At 47.8% G+C, this 16,867-nt stretch overlaps 1 protein-coding gene and 1 long non-coding RNA gene across 2 annotated transcripts in view; one reads left to right on the forward strand and one right to left on the reverse strand.

Moving 5' to 3' along the window:
* Positions 1–16,867, forward strand: part of LOC139105417 (uncharacterized) — a 120,710-nt gene that overhangs the window by 38,193 nt on the left and 65,650 nt on the right. The window lies entirely within an intron of this gene.
* LOC139105414 (uncharacterized) lies at positions 36–10,547 on the reverse strand. The gene is made up of 3 exons (XM_070661503.1): positions 8,922–10,547; positions 5,233–5,512; positions 36–4,459 (listed from the first exon to the last, which is right to left on the reverse strand). The coding sequence occupies exons 1-3, from the start codon at positions 9,058–9,060 to the stop codon at positions 3,349–3,351; spliced, it is 1,530 nt and encodes a 509-aa protein (XP_070517604.1). The 5' UTR covers positions 9,061–10,547; the 3' UTR covers positions 36–3,348.

Raw genomic sequence — 16,867 nt, forward strand, 5'->3', positions numbered from 1 at the left:
TAAAAGCAATATTAGAAATAAAAACCTATTTTTTTTTTTAGCAAACTACGTATTTTAGAATTTATTGAAATTAATCGGCAAATATCCCGCGTAAATCTTAGGAATGAAAGGGTTATTCATATATTCCGTGTGCTTTAGCAAGTATCGAGCAGATAGTGTCCGCGGTTACATAATCCGTAAAGTATTACTATAAATATACCCGCAGTGGTGGCTGATCCGCACAGTCATTTGGCTTTAGCGACTTAACTCCACGGGTTCGAGCTTATTCTCCTCACTTCTGTACACGTACAGAGATTAAATAATAGCGCGGCAAGTAATTCAACGGAAACAAATGATTAACTCATTATTAATACATGTACCTTGCTATTTATTACAACATTTTTTTTATTATTGCGAGATAAGACTAATATTCGTTAATGCATTTTAAAAAAAGTAACACGCTGATAAATAATCCATAAACCCTTCTTCGCGAGTCCGGCTTCATAGCGCTTCAAACCGCATTATTCCGGAGAGACTCGTATTACGCGTTCTTTTGAACACTCCAATTTGTCTCGCGACGGGGAAACTGCAGTCCTGGAGAATTCCAGCTTGTCTCGGTAATGCCATTATGCTTTCCACTTGCCTCTCATCGCGCGGAAACTGACCCGCCTTTATGATGCGCGCGATCCAGGAAAGAAGCCCAAATAATAAGATGCAACTCTCGGGGCGATGACGCGATACGGGAAAGATCCGTGGACACGCTGATAAATTTAGGCCGGCTGATGTATGCGCGCCTCTCTTTCTTTTAGGCCGCCGCTTTTAAAGCTCGCGTGATTTATCGACGCATTAATTCGGGATCGGTCTCAGCCGCGGCGGATGTGACACGCCGAGTTTTATCACGTGTTGTCAGACGGACATTCGCCCGTGGATACTTTGTTAAGTGGAGCACGGCTCCTCTTCGTCGCGAAAAATGTTCCGCGGCCGAATTAACGCGAGCCACGCTCAATGGAGCCCCTCAGGCGTGACTTAGCGAGATTACTTTGTCAGTTCGCGAGGAGGGAAAAAAAAAAGACGAAACGTTGCACAGCTCAAACGCCGCGGATATAAATCAGTAAAGGGATACGCGCGCCAACGTCCGCGCGCTTGAAGGATATAATGAGATTTATGATGGATTGGAGACTTCTCGGTTAAAATTTTAATTCCCGAAAATTGTGCACGCCGCGGGAAGCGTTAACTCATTTATATCCGCCGTCCCGCTCCCGCGCAACATGTTGCACCGATCGTAAAGTCTGTATGAATGCAATTGGATCTAGCCATGAATATAGAGTAGCTGCTATACAATTGAATTGAATACATTTCGCGATACATGCGTAGCTGTGTGGCTGATTTTTATTATATTTATTTATTAAAGCACTTTTTTAAATTTAAAAATGCATTTCGAAAGCCATCGCGATTTATTATATTAACAGTTAAAAAAAATTATATAAAAATATTTGTCACAAAAAGTGCTGCAGTTTTAAGAGCTAGAAGCAGAATTACCTTTTATTAGGTCGGTAAAATGAATAGAAACCGCGAGTGGAATCGATATACGAAGGAAGATTTATTCAAATCGACGTAACAGCGTTAATTTTAAGAATCCGGCGAAAAAAATCGCGAACAAAATTTTCACGGTGTATAATAGCAAGTTTGCGAGTATAATAACCGGGCAGTTTTCTTTCTGGTTTAGTGATACGTTATCAGGTCCGATCTGTCTCATTCGTGCGAGGTATTATTATTATATGTAACTAGAACGATCTTGATGTTTGCGTTATTTCTCGGCGTTCGTAACCTGTCGTCCTAAATACTCGGCGGCCCCGTGATCGATACACTTAGGAAGGGCGCAATGGAAAACTTTTCTCCGTCCCGCCACGTCTCTTTGGAAGTTGGCGAGTTCGGTTATTGCATTTTGAAGTCGCGGTGACATTTGAAGAATCGCCGAGGAATGCCCAGGAATAATTTCGCCGTTCCGCGAACCAACCTCGCCTTCGTTTCCCTCGAGCAAAAGTGACGTTTTGCTTTTGCCCTCGTGTCTTGTAACAAGTTTTAGAGAATGCGGATACGACGGCTTCCTTATGATCTATTAAATCCAGTTACGATCTCGATCGTGTGCTCGCGTCGCGCTCGACACGAGCCGTAAAACTTATCGAGGAGAATCGCCCTCGAACGATCGTACCTTTGTTTGCTTCCGTCGCCACGGGATTTATCTTCCGTCTCGGATGCGCTCAGCAGCGTTCTACGTTTTCTGATTTTATCTGCGAAAAAATACGCTCGTCCGCGATCGCGCATAACGCCGCTCGGTATCGGCCGGGCTGATCTAGCGCCTAATAAGTCGCTGACGACGGCAATAGAAATTCCGCCGCGGGGCCGTTTGAGGCGCGAAGAGTTTGACCCACGCGAAGAACGAGATCTCGAACGCTAATGGATGGCCACCAAACCGCCACTTTAGCGAGATTGAAACTGTCGTTCACACGTACCGAGCATGATGGATGCGGCGCTTTATAAAGTCGTTCGCTCCTCGTACGTACTCGTTAACTCGAGAGATTCTTACCTTTCCTGCGCTTTCCTTCGCGTAAATATCGCGCGTTCGTTTCGTTCCATTTCATAAACGTGTCGGACGGGCCGAGACCACGGCGGCGCGAAAAATACATCCAAGTCTGCGGGTTGAAAAGCCATCGCTCGGCGACGCTTCGCTCCCGTCGTTTTAGACGATTTCCAATTATCGCGTCCGATCATTACAAGCACGAGCATCAATTTCGAAGACTCGTCCTTTGTTATTTTAAATGCCTTTCAATTATTGTGCCGTAATAATTTCCAGCATCGCGACTTTTTATTTATCGAATCTGAAAAGCGTAGAGCTTGCTTCCGTTTCTCTTTTTCTCTCTTGTTTTACACATAATAACTTTAAGTACAACGCACGGGAAACGTCACTGTTATTTTTCTCTTAGACCACTGGTTCTGCGCGACATCATTTTCTAGATGACCTATTTTACTTCGCGAGAGAGGGCACGAACGGCGGGACAATGTGGGGTGTTTAGATTGTTTCTGTACATTGGATTTTAATGGATAAATTAAGATCCGCTTTGTCACCAAGTTATATTTTTTTAATCCAAATTTTCGTTAATAAACGCAAAACGGTGATGTCGCCGCGTATGTTTGCCTTCAATTAAATCTCGTCATTGTGCAAGGATATTATGCAACGCAAACGTCGAGCGTAGTTCTAATATTTTTATAGTCTAACGGTACGGACGTCAGAGAACAGCGGGGACTGGTAATAAATGTCGCATAAAATTTTTGAAAAAAGATTTTTTACTCGTAACATTACTATATGGCTCATGGCAGGGCGTTAAGATCGGCCAGAGTGATTTTCATTCTCGTTTTGAGCTCGTCCGCGTAGCGCAAAGCGGTCTCGTCTATCTTAACGTCCTCCATCAGCAAATCACAATCGAGGTGCGTGCTGTCGCAAGCTCGGTGGTGGTGTTTGAGCACGTCGTTTGAGTTCATGTGATGGGTCCGTCTGGTGGACGGGTTTAGCGTGGTTAGGGCGTAGTGATTATGCACCGTTAATGCGCGCCTTGTTGAAACGAAACTCTTCACCGAGTCTCCCTCAGGCGAGATACTGGCCGTTCTCATGATATCTAGGTAGTCCGTGTGATCTTCCGAGCGACGGGGCTTCTCGTCGAGGCCGGCTAGCTCGTCGGCTCGACTTTTGTTTTGTAGTTCGGGAAAAAAGTAGGCGTTCCGTACGGAGTACGAGGCAAAATCTTTAAAACTTCTGCCGAGCTTCGCGCGCTCGTCCAGCAGCAGCTCGTGCCAGGTTTTCCGGCGCGTCGGCACGATCGCCTCGTCGATGTCGATCGGCACAACGAACTCCGATCGGTGTAGGTTCTCGTAAAAACAGTGGTTGTAGGGAATCAGTTCCATTCGCCTCTTCGTCCAGATGTCCTCGGCGAAAAACCTCCTGCGGGTTGTTTTCTCATTTGGTAGGTCGCCCGGGAGGTCGAGTGCGAACCACCGCACGACGTTCGAGCGTTCGTACAGCCGCAATACCTTGAGCACGTTCTCGTGCACGCTGAACACGTAGAAGTAGAACAGCTTGGCGCCCAGAATTCGGTGTAGCTCGACAAACGCGATCAGCTTGCGCGATATGTCCTCGTCGAAGTCCAGTCCTTTGATGCACAGAGTGAACTGGCGCCGCTTCCGGTCGAACGCGTCGTCGGCGGATTCCGCGCGGATCGTTAAACTATGACTAGCATTCGCGTGGCAAGGATTCGGGCCCACGTGGACCCGGGGCGTCGCGCGGCGCATCGCGCTGTCCAGCGGCAGTTGACAGTTGACGAGGATCCCGGTGTAGCTGTTTGCCGTGTCGTCCCACTCGTCCAGCCAGATCGTCGAGACGAGCGCTTCCACGCTGAGCGATCGCGTCCTCCCGTACTCCCGGTACCTGAAACCGAACGGGCCTATTTGATCCATCGCTTCCGATTGAGGCGACGCTAGTTAGCGCCCGAGCGTCGTTCTAGCGGAAAACATCTGCACGCGCGGTAGTAGGCATTTATAGAGACATTCATAACGCGGTCTTTCAACCGTGTATTTTAAGTGAACGCGCTCCGTTTCGCGCCGCTGCTGGCGTTTGCATTACTCACGCTTAGCGTTGCTCGAAACAACCTGCTTGCATACGGGCGTAAAGAGAAGGCCTGACTTACGTTAACAAAGTTTAATTTCGTCGTGGTTAAAAGTATGAAACAAATTCAAATATATTCCACCATACCCCTTTGATGCATTTATTATTAATAAACCCTTACGTGTGTGCTGCATTATAATTTTTTTTTTTTTTAAACTTTAAACTAGGAGGAATAAAAAAATAAGCAGCAGCTTAAAAATATCCCTTGGTAATTATAACATAGATAACCTTAAGATTTAAAGCGTGTTTAAAATTAAAAAAATTTATATGACGATTTCGGCTTAAAAAATAAACTATTCGCGAGGTATTTACACAAATAATCGAAATAACAAATTTAAACGCGATCTTATTGAATTTCTGTTTGGGAAGATTGATACTAATGTAGCCGATTTATCATGGCGCGATTCGCCGAGGCGGTAAGCGACACAGTTTCTCGTTTATGAGCATCTCTCAGTGATTCTCTTTTCCTTCGATGCTCGGCGTCCGTCAGAGATGGACGAGTAACGGGCCGTATCGCGACGTGAAAAATGGCTCACCATATAGTGCAGAAGAGCGCGGGGGCCGGCAAGGCTCCTCGTTTAACGCCAATCACTCTGATGCTCGGGTAACCGGCGATTCTGAGGTCCAAGTGGGCGCTGTACAGGAAGAGCCGTCCCGGGATTGTCTCGAGCCACTTCGCGCCGGGCGGTTCGTGCGCGTTTAACGCCATTCCTCGCGTTCCATTACCGTCGCACTGCTTGGTGGGCCTGTAATCGAGTGCCAATCTCCGGGCCCATGAGTAAGCGACAATGCTCCTTGTGCCCGGCGGTTCGCCCCCTAGAAAATACGCGCGAAGAATAACACTCAAACGTCAGCTTCGTCGGTCGAAAAAGTTAATTGGGATACGGCAAGGGGAATAATACTGTCTCGCGGTTTTTTTTATGCCGACAGAAAGCGCGCAAGTCCGGCTGTAAATCATCAGAGGCATTCTCGGGCGGTAGCTATCTTGAGAAAATGCAATTAAAACTGTTGTCTCTCTATACAAAAATAAGTTGCATAAAATATAATGAAATATTTCGACGTTTTTATTATCAGCGCACGACGCTCCTCGTATATGTATTTTAATGTAAGGAGTATATACTTAGCGAATGAATTAATTTTAGTAGCGATTTATATTTTTATAAATGTCGCATTCGTAGTTGTTCGTGCGCGAAACATATACACTTTAATCCAAATTCAGAAGTATGATGCATATTCATACAGTTGAGTTGCTTTTGAAGTTTCCGAGTCATCCGAGGTAACTAGTTAACTAGTTTCACCCGACTGTATTTTCTTGTAGGAGTAAGCGTGCACGTACACGCCAGGTACACTAACTACGCGTTGTCCGTAGGGTATCAGGACTTTTGCGCTATTACCCCGATAGTATCGCTTGCATTCCTTGCCGGTATATCGTCCGGCAATTTCTACGAGTGCAGTGTCGCGTTCCGCCGAGCTTATTGTCGAGGCCGATCAAATCTCGATTCCATCCGCCACGAAGAAGGATCGCGAAGACGTCGCCTCCGCTCGCAGGAAGTGACGCGTTCGTGCGCCGGAAACGAACGTGTCGCGAATACGTTCGCTTCGGCATCGTGCTTTCTCTCGCTTATCAGTGTTCATCGCGCGCTGACTCGTAATTGCGATTTACATATATTTCAGCGATTCCGGGCAAATTACCTGGGCGGAATCGCAGTCGACGTGACCGATAATTAGACCCCCTAATGTAAAGTCCCATTCCACGGAGGAACTCGTTCACCGGCGCGGCCGCGAGCTGCGATCCTTCTTTCCGTGCATTAATGCATTTATAATAAATGTATTTATGGAATACGACAGAGCTCGGGCACTCTCGCGTTCGAGGGCGATAATAAATCTGCGCCGCTGATAGCTTTAAGGACTCTCGTTACGTCTCGTTTATAATTATTTCTGCGCGACAGCGGCGACGGCCGCTGGCGAGGGGGGGCAGAGGGAGCGGGGGAGGAAAAAATAAGGAACGTCGCGCGGCGTGTTGGCGTCCCCGGCGCGGCAAATTTATGGCACTGTATACGTTTCGTGACTCGTCTCGTTCGCAATTACTCGTCTTCGACGTATATGGATCGCGAGCGTTATTGACGGCGCGGGACCATTTCTCGGACGGATCTCGAGAGGTAACGAGGCCGCCGACGGTCCACCGTCTCCGCGGGCGGCTCTGTGTTGCAATGCGTCGTTAAAAGTCGCCGCTTGACCCGACCAACGGGGTCCGACGGGTAGTATTACGTGTTTGCGTGCCGCGAGCATCCTTCGTGACTCCGTGCCCTTTGCCTCACCCGCCGCCCCTCGACCGTCCGTCGCGGCCACGCTCCGCGAGGTTTACGAGAAGGTAAAACGCGGCCCCGCGAGCGAGGCGTGCGTACCGCGCGTTAGAAATACGCTAATGCACCCCGGCGTTCTCATGGAAATCGTCGGTGAGCTCGCGGAGATAAATTAGCGAGCGAATCCTGTCGATTTTTACGGCCCGTCGCTAATTAGTTAGAAATTACTCCCGCCAAGGGGGGGAAACGCTTATCTTCGGCTAATTGAAGCGCGAAACTCGTGCACCTTCGGATAAGAATCACAGCTGTTATCTCTCGTGTCCTTCTCACCCGTGCGATCGATCAAATCTGCGTCTTGAAAAAGCGGTCTGAATTTATATTTCGTAATTCATAATTTCGAACGCGGTCATTTGACTCTTATGCATGAAAGATGTTTGAGGCGAACGATCTCGCAGGCTCGTCGAGCTGATCCAAGAACGTGATCTCTCGATACGATCGTACGATCGGCTGTCATTATTCCCATGAAATGTTTGCATGTCGAAGTGAAGGAGGCGGAGGAAGAAGGGGATGAATTACGCGAAAGCGCACGAATCGACGGGCGGTCACTCGATGAATCACGTCATAAATTACGTCGACTAATGAAGTCGCTACTACCAAAGAACAGCGCCGGGATTTACGTCCTTGGCGAGCTTTATGCCAAAGCTCCGCGGTGTATTTATAACTTCGTATTGCGTTCCTTTTGCGCTCGCGCGTGTTATCGCCGTATCTCTTCAGCTTCTCCTCCCTCGAAGGGGGAAGTGCACGCACGTTGCGTGCGGGATGCACGTTGCATCTTCGCGGTGCGTAGCGCGGGTTGATCGGTATCGACTTTTAAAGAGAATCGCTTACGCAGTCATATTCGTTGTTAGTATTAGAAAACGTGGCGCCCGGCGCAATTACTCGCGATGAACGTGCGTTTAAAAAAGCAGCCTCCTCGCGTTTGCCCGCCGGATAACATTTCAATGCTGAGAAACTTGACGTAACTAGGAAATGGCGCGTACGGAGTAACAAACGTTCGCGGGCGCCTCGGACAAGTTTATTGCGTGCGAATCTTCCTTCATACCGTGTCAAGGAACTTCAGTTTACGCGATAACTAAACTGTTCCACGAGAGCGTCTATTGTTGCTGTTATTTTCTTTGTTTTTTTTTCTCTTTTCGCCATTACGCACGCAAACAAGATAAGATGATAAGTCTTTATTTTACGTGCGATTCGTAACGTCTGGAGCAATTCCGACTTCTGTCACATAATACTTGAGTATTTTTTATTAACGATCCTTTTATCTTGTATCTCCCAGACTTGTGAGTCATTAAATTAAAAAAAAAAAAAAAAAATAACGTTGAATTAGTTAAGGCACAACTTTAATTACTGTAACGTTTAATAGTCTCTATAAATATAAAATTATTAAATATAACATCGTTTTATTAGCGGAATAATTTATCTACTGCAAAACGTTTTTATTATGAATACGTTTCTGAATTTTATGCAACTTTCTTCTCGAAAATCTCAGTACATTTGATTCGACAGTGAGTAGCCTCGGTGATTGAAAGCTATCGTTTAAATAGCGATCTCTATAGCATCGTCTAATTGCAAGACGGTCTCGAAACTGCAGTCGCGGACCTCGTCGCGAAGTTGCTCGAGTTCACGGGGTTAATCAGATTCGCGAGGCGTCACGTTGCGTGAAAGAGCAACATGAAGAACCGATTTGTCTCACGATTTTATCTACAGTCACAGGCAATTCGCGCGCGCGCAAAAACACCGCTAGATGCCAATGCGTAGTGCTTGGGCGCCTTTCAGGCCGGCAAACCGTTGCGCCGATAACAAAAGGGCAAGGGTCGCGGCGGTTGCGCCCTCCGCGGAGGTGCTGTAGAAGGAAAATTGCTTACCAGGCGTGGGAGGAGGATCGGTCGGCAGATCCGGGAGTCGCGCTGGCGGCGAGTCCAGCAGAGTTAGAACGCACAGCGCGGTGACCAAGACCGCGGCCAGTCCCACTCTACATAATTTCCTTGTTCCCGCGACCGACATTCCGCGCGCTTCCCTCGATTACTATTTTTACCCGTCGACGTAGGCCCTTTATTCGCCTCGCGCGTTTGTCAGAAGCACAATCGGCGGCGGCACGCCTCGGGATTTTATCTCGCGTGGCCCTCCTCCTTCCTTCAGCTGGATAGCGCACCGCGGCATCTCGGACGTTGACACGGCGGGTCAACGGCGCGCATTTTGCGCGGTTTTCACTTCGTGCCGCATATGGTTCCTCTCTGTGCGACGCAACGCGCGCAAAGTTCTTTCAGATAATTCGTAGATTATCCGTCCTCTCTTAGCTTTCTTCTATATTTTGCCGAGTGAAACTCTTCGATTTCATTCACTCGCGGCGATGTAATTTGCGTCAAGACGTAGCCACGGTTCGCTAACGAACTAGCTGCGGGTAATTATTCGAACTGCGCTGCCTACTTGGCGGCACGAACTCGCTCTGAATCAGGTTCTTCTCATCTCCCAGGTGATCTCATCCGGATCGATCTGTCGGCCGGCTCGGCACGCGTGCTCGCGATACATGGAACGATGAGATTGCCACCGATCACGCAGTTTCTCTCCGTCACAAAATCAACGCGTATCTAATAAATCAGGATAAAGCGCGATCGGTCCGGTTGACCGCACGAATCTGCCTCTCCGCTTCGTTTCGCGCGTAAAAAGTGGCGCGCACGATGCCTCGACCTCCCACGCGATCACGACGACATGCCGCCGCTTCTTTCCCGACTTTGTGGGCGGACGACGGCCATGTATGGTCGTTCCGTAGGGCCCAGGATTCCCCAGCCTCCGGACTTGCGATAATTCAATTATTCCGACCCGTTCCGATCGCTTGAGTCCCGTGTCGGGCGGTTTTTTTCTGCCGATTCTTCCCTCCGTGATTCAACGGAGCGTGAAAATTTCTGAGGCCCGGAGGGTAAAGGTCTCCCGTTTTCGTTCTCGTCGGGTTGTCGATTTCACGCGCGCTCGCCAAAAGCGGAACGGCGCGTCTTCTTTTTTAATCCACGTTACATTCCGTACGTGGCTGGACCGATTTTGCAGACGTGAGAGACGCGTCTCGGAATTAAATTTGCGTGGCGTCACGGTGCGATACTCTCGGGTGTAAGCTGCTCCCGCAGGTCGAACTCGAGCGTGCGCGCGATCGGAATCTCCCGCGAATTAATTTACAACGTCCGTTTTAATCCGTGCCCTCCGTGGCTGAGCGCCGTGACTTCTCCCGGATTATCCTCTCGCGCGCACTTGCGAATTAAATTCCCGCAGCGGTGGAAGCGCGCGGGAGATATAGATCGGGTGCCGCGCACTTTTTCCGATCCTCTCGATGATCTAGATTTGCACTGATGAATCTCGCGCGCTTCCGAGTTATCGAAAAACAATTGAACGCATTTCACACGACGCGTTGCACGGAGAAGCATTTAAAAAAAAAAAAAAAAAAGTTTATTTTTTAATTTTACAAACGAGTCTATATTTTTCTTTTCGCGCCGGCGATCGTTACTGTCGGTGCACGAGAGGCACGTGCACGCAATCAGATCTCGGTAGCTTCTCCCCTCGCGGCCGCCTGTTGGCGGGCTGCACGTGGTCGGTGGATCGGCCAGCGGGATTGATGCAACCTGGCCTGCGCGAGAGTCGAGAGCGTACTGCGTTCGAGCGGGAGGTTAACGCGCCACCGGGGCCTCGTACCGAGGCACGACGGCGACTTTGGACCCGTTGCCTTAGCATGCCTCGCCAATGCGCCTTGCCACAGCCCGTCCCTACTTGCCTTTACCTTGCCTCGTCTCGACCTAGCTCTTCTCAACTTGCTTTGACTTGCCTCTTAGCTTAGCTTTATCCCGCTCTCCGGCCGGCTGGCTGAGCTGGTCGGTCGGTCGGTCGGTCGGTCGGCTGTCGGTTGTGCTCCTTGTCCATCTTGACAACGTTAGCTGAGTTTACCTTGTCGCAGCCTTGTGAATCGCGTCGCATTTCACGTGCTCCTCTCGTTTCGCGTTTTCTTTCTTTTTCCTTGTCGTTTTGCACCTCCGTTTTGTCGCTTCTGTATGCCATTAGTCTCCTTTATGCTTGTTACATGGCACTAATTAGTTTTTGCAACGTTTCTTGTTTTGATAAATCGATATTCTGCTAATGGATAAATATTAACGCTGCTACGTAAGTTTGTATTAATTATCGGACGTTGTTATTTCATGGAATAAATTGCTATTAATCAGTATACTATGCGATGCGTATAATAAAACAGAGAAAAAGAAAGAAATAATAATCAGCCACTGCTCACGGTTTTCACTTTAATTTTAATGCTAATTTTTTTTTTTTTTAACGCTGAAATTGAGAGTCGTAAGATTGCGATTCCGATAAAAGGCTCTCACTTTTTACAGAAATTACGGTCTCTGTTTGTTGCACCGGCTGCTTTTCGGCATCGTTTAACTTGACGATAACGCCGTTCGAGACATATCGCACATTTGTTACAAATCGCTTTTGCGTCAGCTACAAATGTTTTCTAAAGTATATGTATAACTAGCTACGATTTCCTCGGTCACCGTAACGTCGTTATCCTCCGGGAGTCGTATCTCCGGCCGAGTAATAAAACGCCTCTCTCTTCTCGCGCCAACTTTATGCTCTCACGAGCGACTTTTCTTGTCTCATCTTATCTCTGCACATTGCTCGACCTTTAAACTCGAGTCTTAGTTTTCGCTCGTTGTTCCTCTCCGCGTCTTTTCCGTGGATTCTCTCACGTGCGCTTCTCCTCCCGCGCGCTCGTTTCCCTTTTCCCTTATCCAACCGGTCATCGTCGGGCGCGGACTACTTGCCCGCATGAAAATCGGTCACGTGCCGCGTGATATTGGCTGCACGTGTGCGCCGTCATCGGGATGTAAATCTTTTCGCCGCCGAGCCAATCGCCGAGGATGATCTTTTTGTGGAAATTACGATAGACGCGGTTTTGTCCGTGGCGCGCGGAATGCGAGGAGGAGGAGACCGCGTGCCGCTACTCGACGGGAGAATGCGAGGTGGTCGGTATATTTTTTTTTTTCCCTCCGCGTCACGGCTCGTGCGCGATTTGCACGAAAGGCGACAGACGCGTGTGCACGACTGTCGCGAAACGACGATCGTTCGTTACAGCGGGATCCTCGATCGTGCGAGTCGGGCACTACGTAAAATCGATCAACGTGGGATGCGTCCGTTTTGGCGTCAATGAATCTCGCGAGATAGTCTACGCATTAATATCGCCGAAAAGAAAGGCGCGAGCAAGAGCTATATCGCGATTCGCTCTCAATACGCGCAATTTTCTTCCGAGGCGGCTGTCTCAAGAATGTCACTAGGCAGAAGAAGAGAAACGGCGCGCCTCGCGCAACGATACAAGCGGCAATCGTTCCAAACTTATTATCGCCGGTAAGAAACTCATAAATGCTTATGACTTGCTTGTCGGTTTTTGCCGTGGCGTTCGTACGATCCAGTTAAAGCAACGTTTCGCCGGATTGACTCCGGCGACCAGCTGGAGATAGAGTCTACTCCGGTGCGGGAAGGGCGGGCGGTAGGTAGGGCAAGAAGGCAAGAGAACGGGAGTACAAAGAAGAAGGTGGAAGAGCCTGGGGAGTCCCTTCAACGTCATTTGTAATACCGGATGGCCTAATGATGCGACTGGTCGTGACAGGACGGGGAATAAGAGTAGAAGCGTGCGAGAGCGGGCGCTGGAAGATGCACCGCGGGTCCCCCTCCCCCCCTCGCGCACCGAGATACGCGGACCCCGGGGGTAAGGTGCCGGCCACGTTCACGTCCACGTGTCTCGCCCGTTTGGTTGTTAAAGACGCGAGGAAAGCCTCGGGGACGTATTCCGCCCGTCCCACGATGCGCGACGGCGATTTGCTTGGTCGTGGTTGTAGATCACCGCAAAGGGGGAGCTTGTCCGTCCTCTGCCGCCGTGTATACGCGACTTTTTGCCGCGCGACCCGCGGAGGGAAAAATACGCGCGCGCGTTGAAATTAATCTCCTGCCGGCCGCCTCCGCGAGGAGCCACGACAATTTACTCGCGCACGGAAGATACTATTGTGCTCCTGGCTGCCTCCGCCGCGAATCCGGTGACACGCGCGCGGTCCGCAAAAAGCCGCCGATTTCATGGAAGGGCTTCGACAGTCGGAGCGTACGTGATTTATCTCGTCGCGCGGAATGTAATTTTAGCGGCGGGATCCTCGAGATAGTCTCGTCTCAATGTAATAAAATAATGTCACGTAGAAAAAATAAATCGAAGGTGCGACTCGTTCGCTGCTTACCTGATCTCGACTATTACGATAATAAATTAAATAATGGTTCTACAGAATATCACAATTATACTGTAATTTATTTAAAGAGGTAACTGAAGAGAAAGGGAGAATATTAAGTATTAAATAGCAAAATAGAACGTAGGAGAGAGAAAGGCTGATCTTACGTTAGACTTCACTTCGGACATTAAGTTTCTGTATCCGATTCCCGGAAATACTTTGAAACGTGGACGTACCACGCGGATCGTGAAGCTGCGCGATGCTCAAGTACCGAGGTATGCCCTCGAAGCGAGGGCCCACGCTGCACGCGATGATTCCCCCGCGAATCGTGACGATCTTCGACGCAACGTGCCTTTTCTTCCCCGCGTCACTACGGGCACTTCGGTGCACGGCGTGGCTAATGATGCAGAACGTGCAGCAGTGTTTTCTTGCGGCCGACTAAGTAGCGGGATTCAAAAAATCGACAGCCCGCCGTAAGTTACGTCCGCGGGCCGTCGTCCCGACGTTAAGAAGTGCACGCGGACGCGCCGTAAATTACGGACCGGGGATGATTTAAATGAAACGGTTTGTTAGCTTTATTTAACCCAGGTGTCGCGGAATTATCGGGTCTCCGATGCGCGCATCGCGCTGATTTATTATCTTATCTGGTAATATGGTGCGCGCGGGAGATACGTGGCGGGTAGGGAGGAAGACGGAAAAAACTAAGCGGATTGAAGCTGGAAATTTGTGAGCGAAGGCGTTTGCGTTTTCTGCCGGGGAAGCCGGCCGCAGCGAAATGAGTTAGCGAACTAGTTTTCAGATCGCGATCTTGAAGAAAGTGACTTATCAGTTTATCCGTAACTCGTCGCTTTGGCTCGCTTGTTGTCGGATATATGTACGCTATTAATTAATCGCGGTCAAATCAGTGGCATTACTCTGATTAAACAGCGATATTTATTTTCATGCCGCGTAATCAAGACGTTTTATTTATTACTATTGGAAAAATAATTTTTGAACGACTTTAAAGATTTTTTTTTTTTTCTTTGAATATTTTTTTTATTTATAAATGTCACGTTAGGTGCTCGCGGGTTGATTCGCTGTTTTATTATTATTATAATTTCGTTACGCGTTTATTTCTCTTTCGGTCGATCAGTTCTGCAAGTGTAGATACGATCGTCCGAACGATTGAACTTTCTTAGTGCGATACCGATCGTGACTCGTCTTTTCTTTTCTGCCATCGGCGCTACGCAATAGCGTAATCGACAGAATTGGATCGACAATGAAACCGCGCGTTTCGGTTAGCTAGATTGATCAACGGTGTGGTTATTGTTAGATTTATTTTGCGCTACGACGGGACCATGTGCCAATTAATGATGCTATTCATCGATCACATGCCCTCCACTTTAAATGCGCACTCATTACGATAAGCGATCTTTCACATGACATGCCTTTTTGTTAAATTTTAAACATCTTTTCTGACCTCTGCATATACAAAATGACTGGATAAACTGTTATGAGAAAGAAAATGATTATATCTCTCGCTGACGCAAAAACTGCTCATTGTATGTATATTTCTATGAGACTCAAACGGGCAATTAAAAAAAAGACCTTTTGCAAAAAGATTTCATGCCGAGATATTAAAATATATATAAATAATTAAACAATATTTCTTAAACTCTGTAAGCTAAAGTAAGAAAATCTGGAACATTATTTTTCATCAAACATATTTAACTACGAATTACATTGCAATTCTCCTGTTACTCGTTTAAAGATAAAATGAAAGACCTTGTGCAAACTTTTATAACAACCGCGCCTCATTTTACTCGCCGTATTTCACGCGTTTGTTATTAGCGGGCGGGTGTAGCGTACCGTTTTCGATCTCGTTATCGGCTTTATTGAGCGAGGAAGAAAGCGGGCAGAAAATAAGAGGACGCGGCGCGGTGTTCCGCGATTTCCGCGCGGTGACGGCCGGCTCAGGGTGGGCGTTACCGTCCGCGAGAAATCGCGCGGGCCTTTCCGGCGCTAATTAAGTAGTTGTGCATCGTGGCAAAATACCCGCAATTATCCGGGATTATATCCTGATAATCCAGCAGACGCTTCCTGCTTCGGTGCGCAAAACGGCCGGAGCTTGTACGTGACACGACTTACGCCTCGCGAATTACGAGCGACGCTCCGAGACGCCGGTCTCTCTCGCGCCGTTATGCCTGCGCCGCCGCGGGGCTTCCAATCGCCGGATTTATGCATCGGTAATTACTTTCCTATCCGGCGAGCTAATAGGTATAGGCAAAGCCGATCGTTTCCTAGTTGAAGGACCTTGAGCGGCCGCTCACCACAGATCTTCTTACGTTGTTGGTAGCAACTGTCAGACCGCCCATTGCGAGCGTCTATTCGCATCGTCCTCGATAAAATGACCGGTGCACCTGATAATCCTCGTTGCGATTAATCGACGAAGATACAGATTTAATTTTAATTTTTTATATTTTTTTTTTTTCTTCGGAAAAACGTCGCCACTTCGACGAGTTTCGAATTTTATTGCGAGAATTTTTATCGATTACAACGATAGGAATATTATAAGGAAATAAAACGCATTTTCTATTTAGTAACGTTAATCGGATTTTATTTTATGCATATTTAACGCATTGACATATATCGTAATACGTAGAAGAGTTCGATTATAATTTTTTATTATTTTTATTATACAGCAACGTCGTATATTAATATTCTCGCAGTGAGTTGAAATAGAATATTACCGCACGCGTAGTCTTTTCGTAGGAAATGAATTCTTCAATGCGATAAAAGTTAATGAAACATGGGAACATTCGTCTTAAGTGGCACGTAGCATGCGAGATTCTGCAGCGCACAGACGCGAGTTTCCTCCGAGTCTCGCGGTAAGCTGTTCGCCGATCCCTGACTCGCCAATGGTACCACCATTTGTATAGGCATCGCAGATGATGCTGCATACGCACTCGGACGCGATCCGTCGATACTCCCGGGTGCAATCACCGCCTCCGAAGAAGTGCTTTTTCAAAGAAGCACGATCCCTTTTTGTCCGCGTCTGATTGCGCTTTATCTCCGGCGCTCATTTTTTCCGAGCGCGCGTAAAACAATGATCCTTGCATGTCCGTTCCTCTCGAGGTTACCAATTCTCGAAGCTGCTGGTAATGCGTTTCGATAAAACACCGTCTGAAATTTCGCGCGATTGAGTCGGCAATAAGAGCCCCTCCCCCCTCTCTCCCCTCGGATCTCCTCGGCGTAGTATACGATATCTTCCGATTTATATCTTTACTTCAGTAATAGGCTCTTAAATATTTTTTTTTTCCGACCGGTTGCATCTCTCTCGCTGCCGTTGTGCGTTTGTCTCGCTTATGCGAGATACGGTCTGTGAAAATAGCTGCGGAGATTGCTGCATGAAACTTTTTTGTTCCTCATCGGCGTTTTTTAATAACGCCTCCAATAACAAAGTTGACTTTTTGAAAACTAACTTTTTAATCAAGAAAAACTAAAGAAAAAAAAAAAAATAATAATACAAAGACCAGACCGCGAAATGTACAGTTAGTAAAAAGTTGTTAGTAGAAAGCTAATTATTTTAT

Source organism: Cardiocondyla obscurior, linkage group LG09 (assembly GCF_019399895.1).
Source record: "Cardiocondyla obscurior isolate alpha-2009 linkage group LG09, Cobs3.1, whole genome shotgun sequence".
Lineage (NCBI taxonomy): Eukaryota > Metazoa > Arthropoda > Insecta > Hymenoptera > Formicidae > Cardiocondyla > Cardiocondyla obscurior.

Coding starts and splice junctions, on each gene's coding strand:
- LOC139105414 (XM_070661503.1), bottom strand. CDS start 9,060: ATGTCGGTCGCGGGAACAAGGAAATTATGTAGAGTGGGACTGGCCGCG. Junction 5,513..8,921: donor CGATCCTCCTCCCACGCCTG/GTAAGCAATTTT, acceptor CGTATTTTCTAG/GGGGCGAACCGCCGGGCACA. Junction 4,460..5,232: donor GCGCTCTTCTGCACTATATG/GTGAGCCATTTT, acceptor GTTCGGTTTCAG/GTACCGGGAGTACGGGAGGA.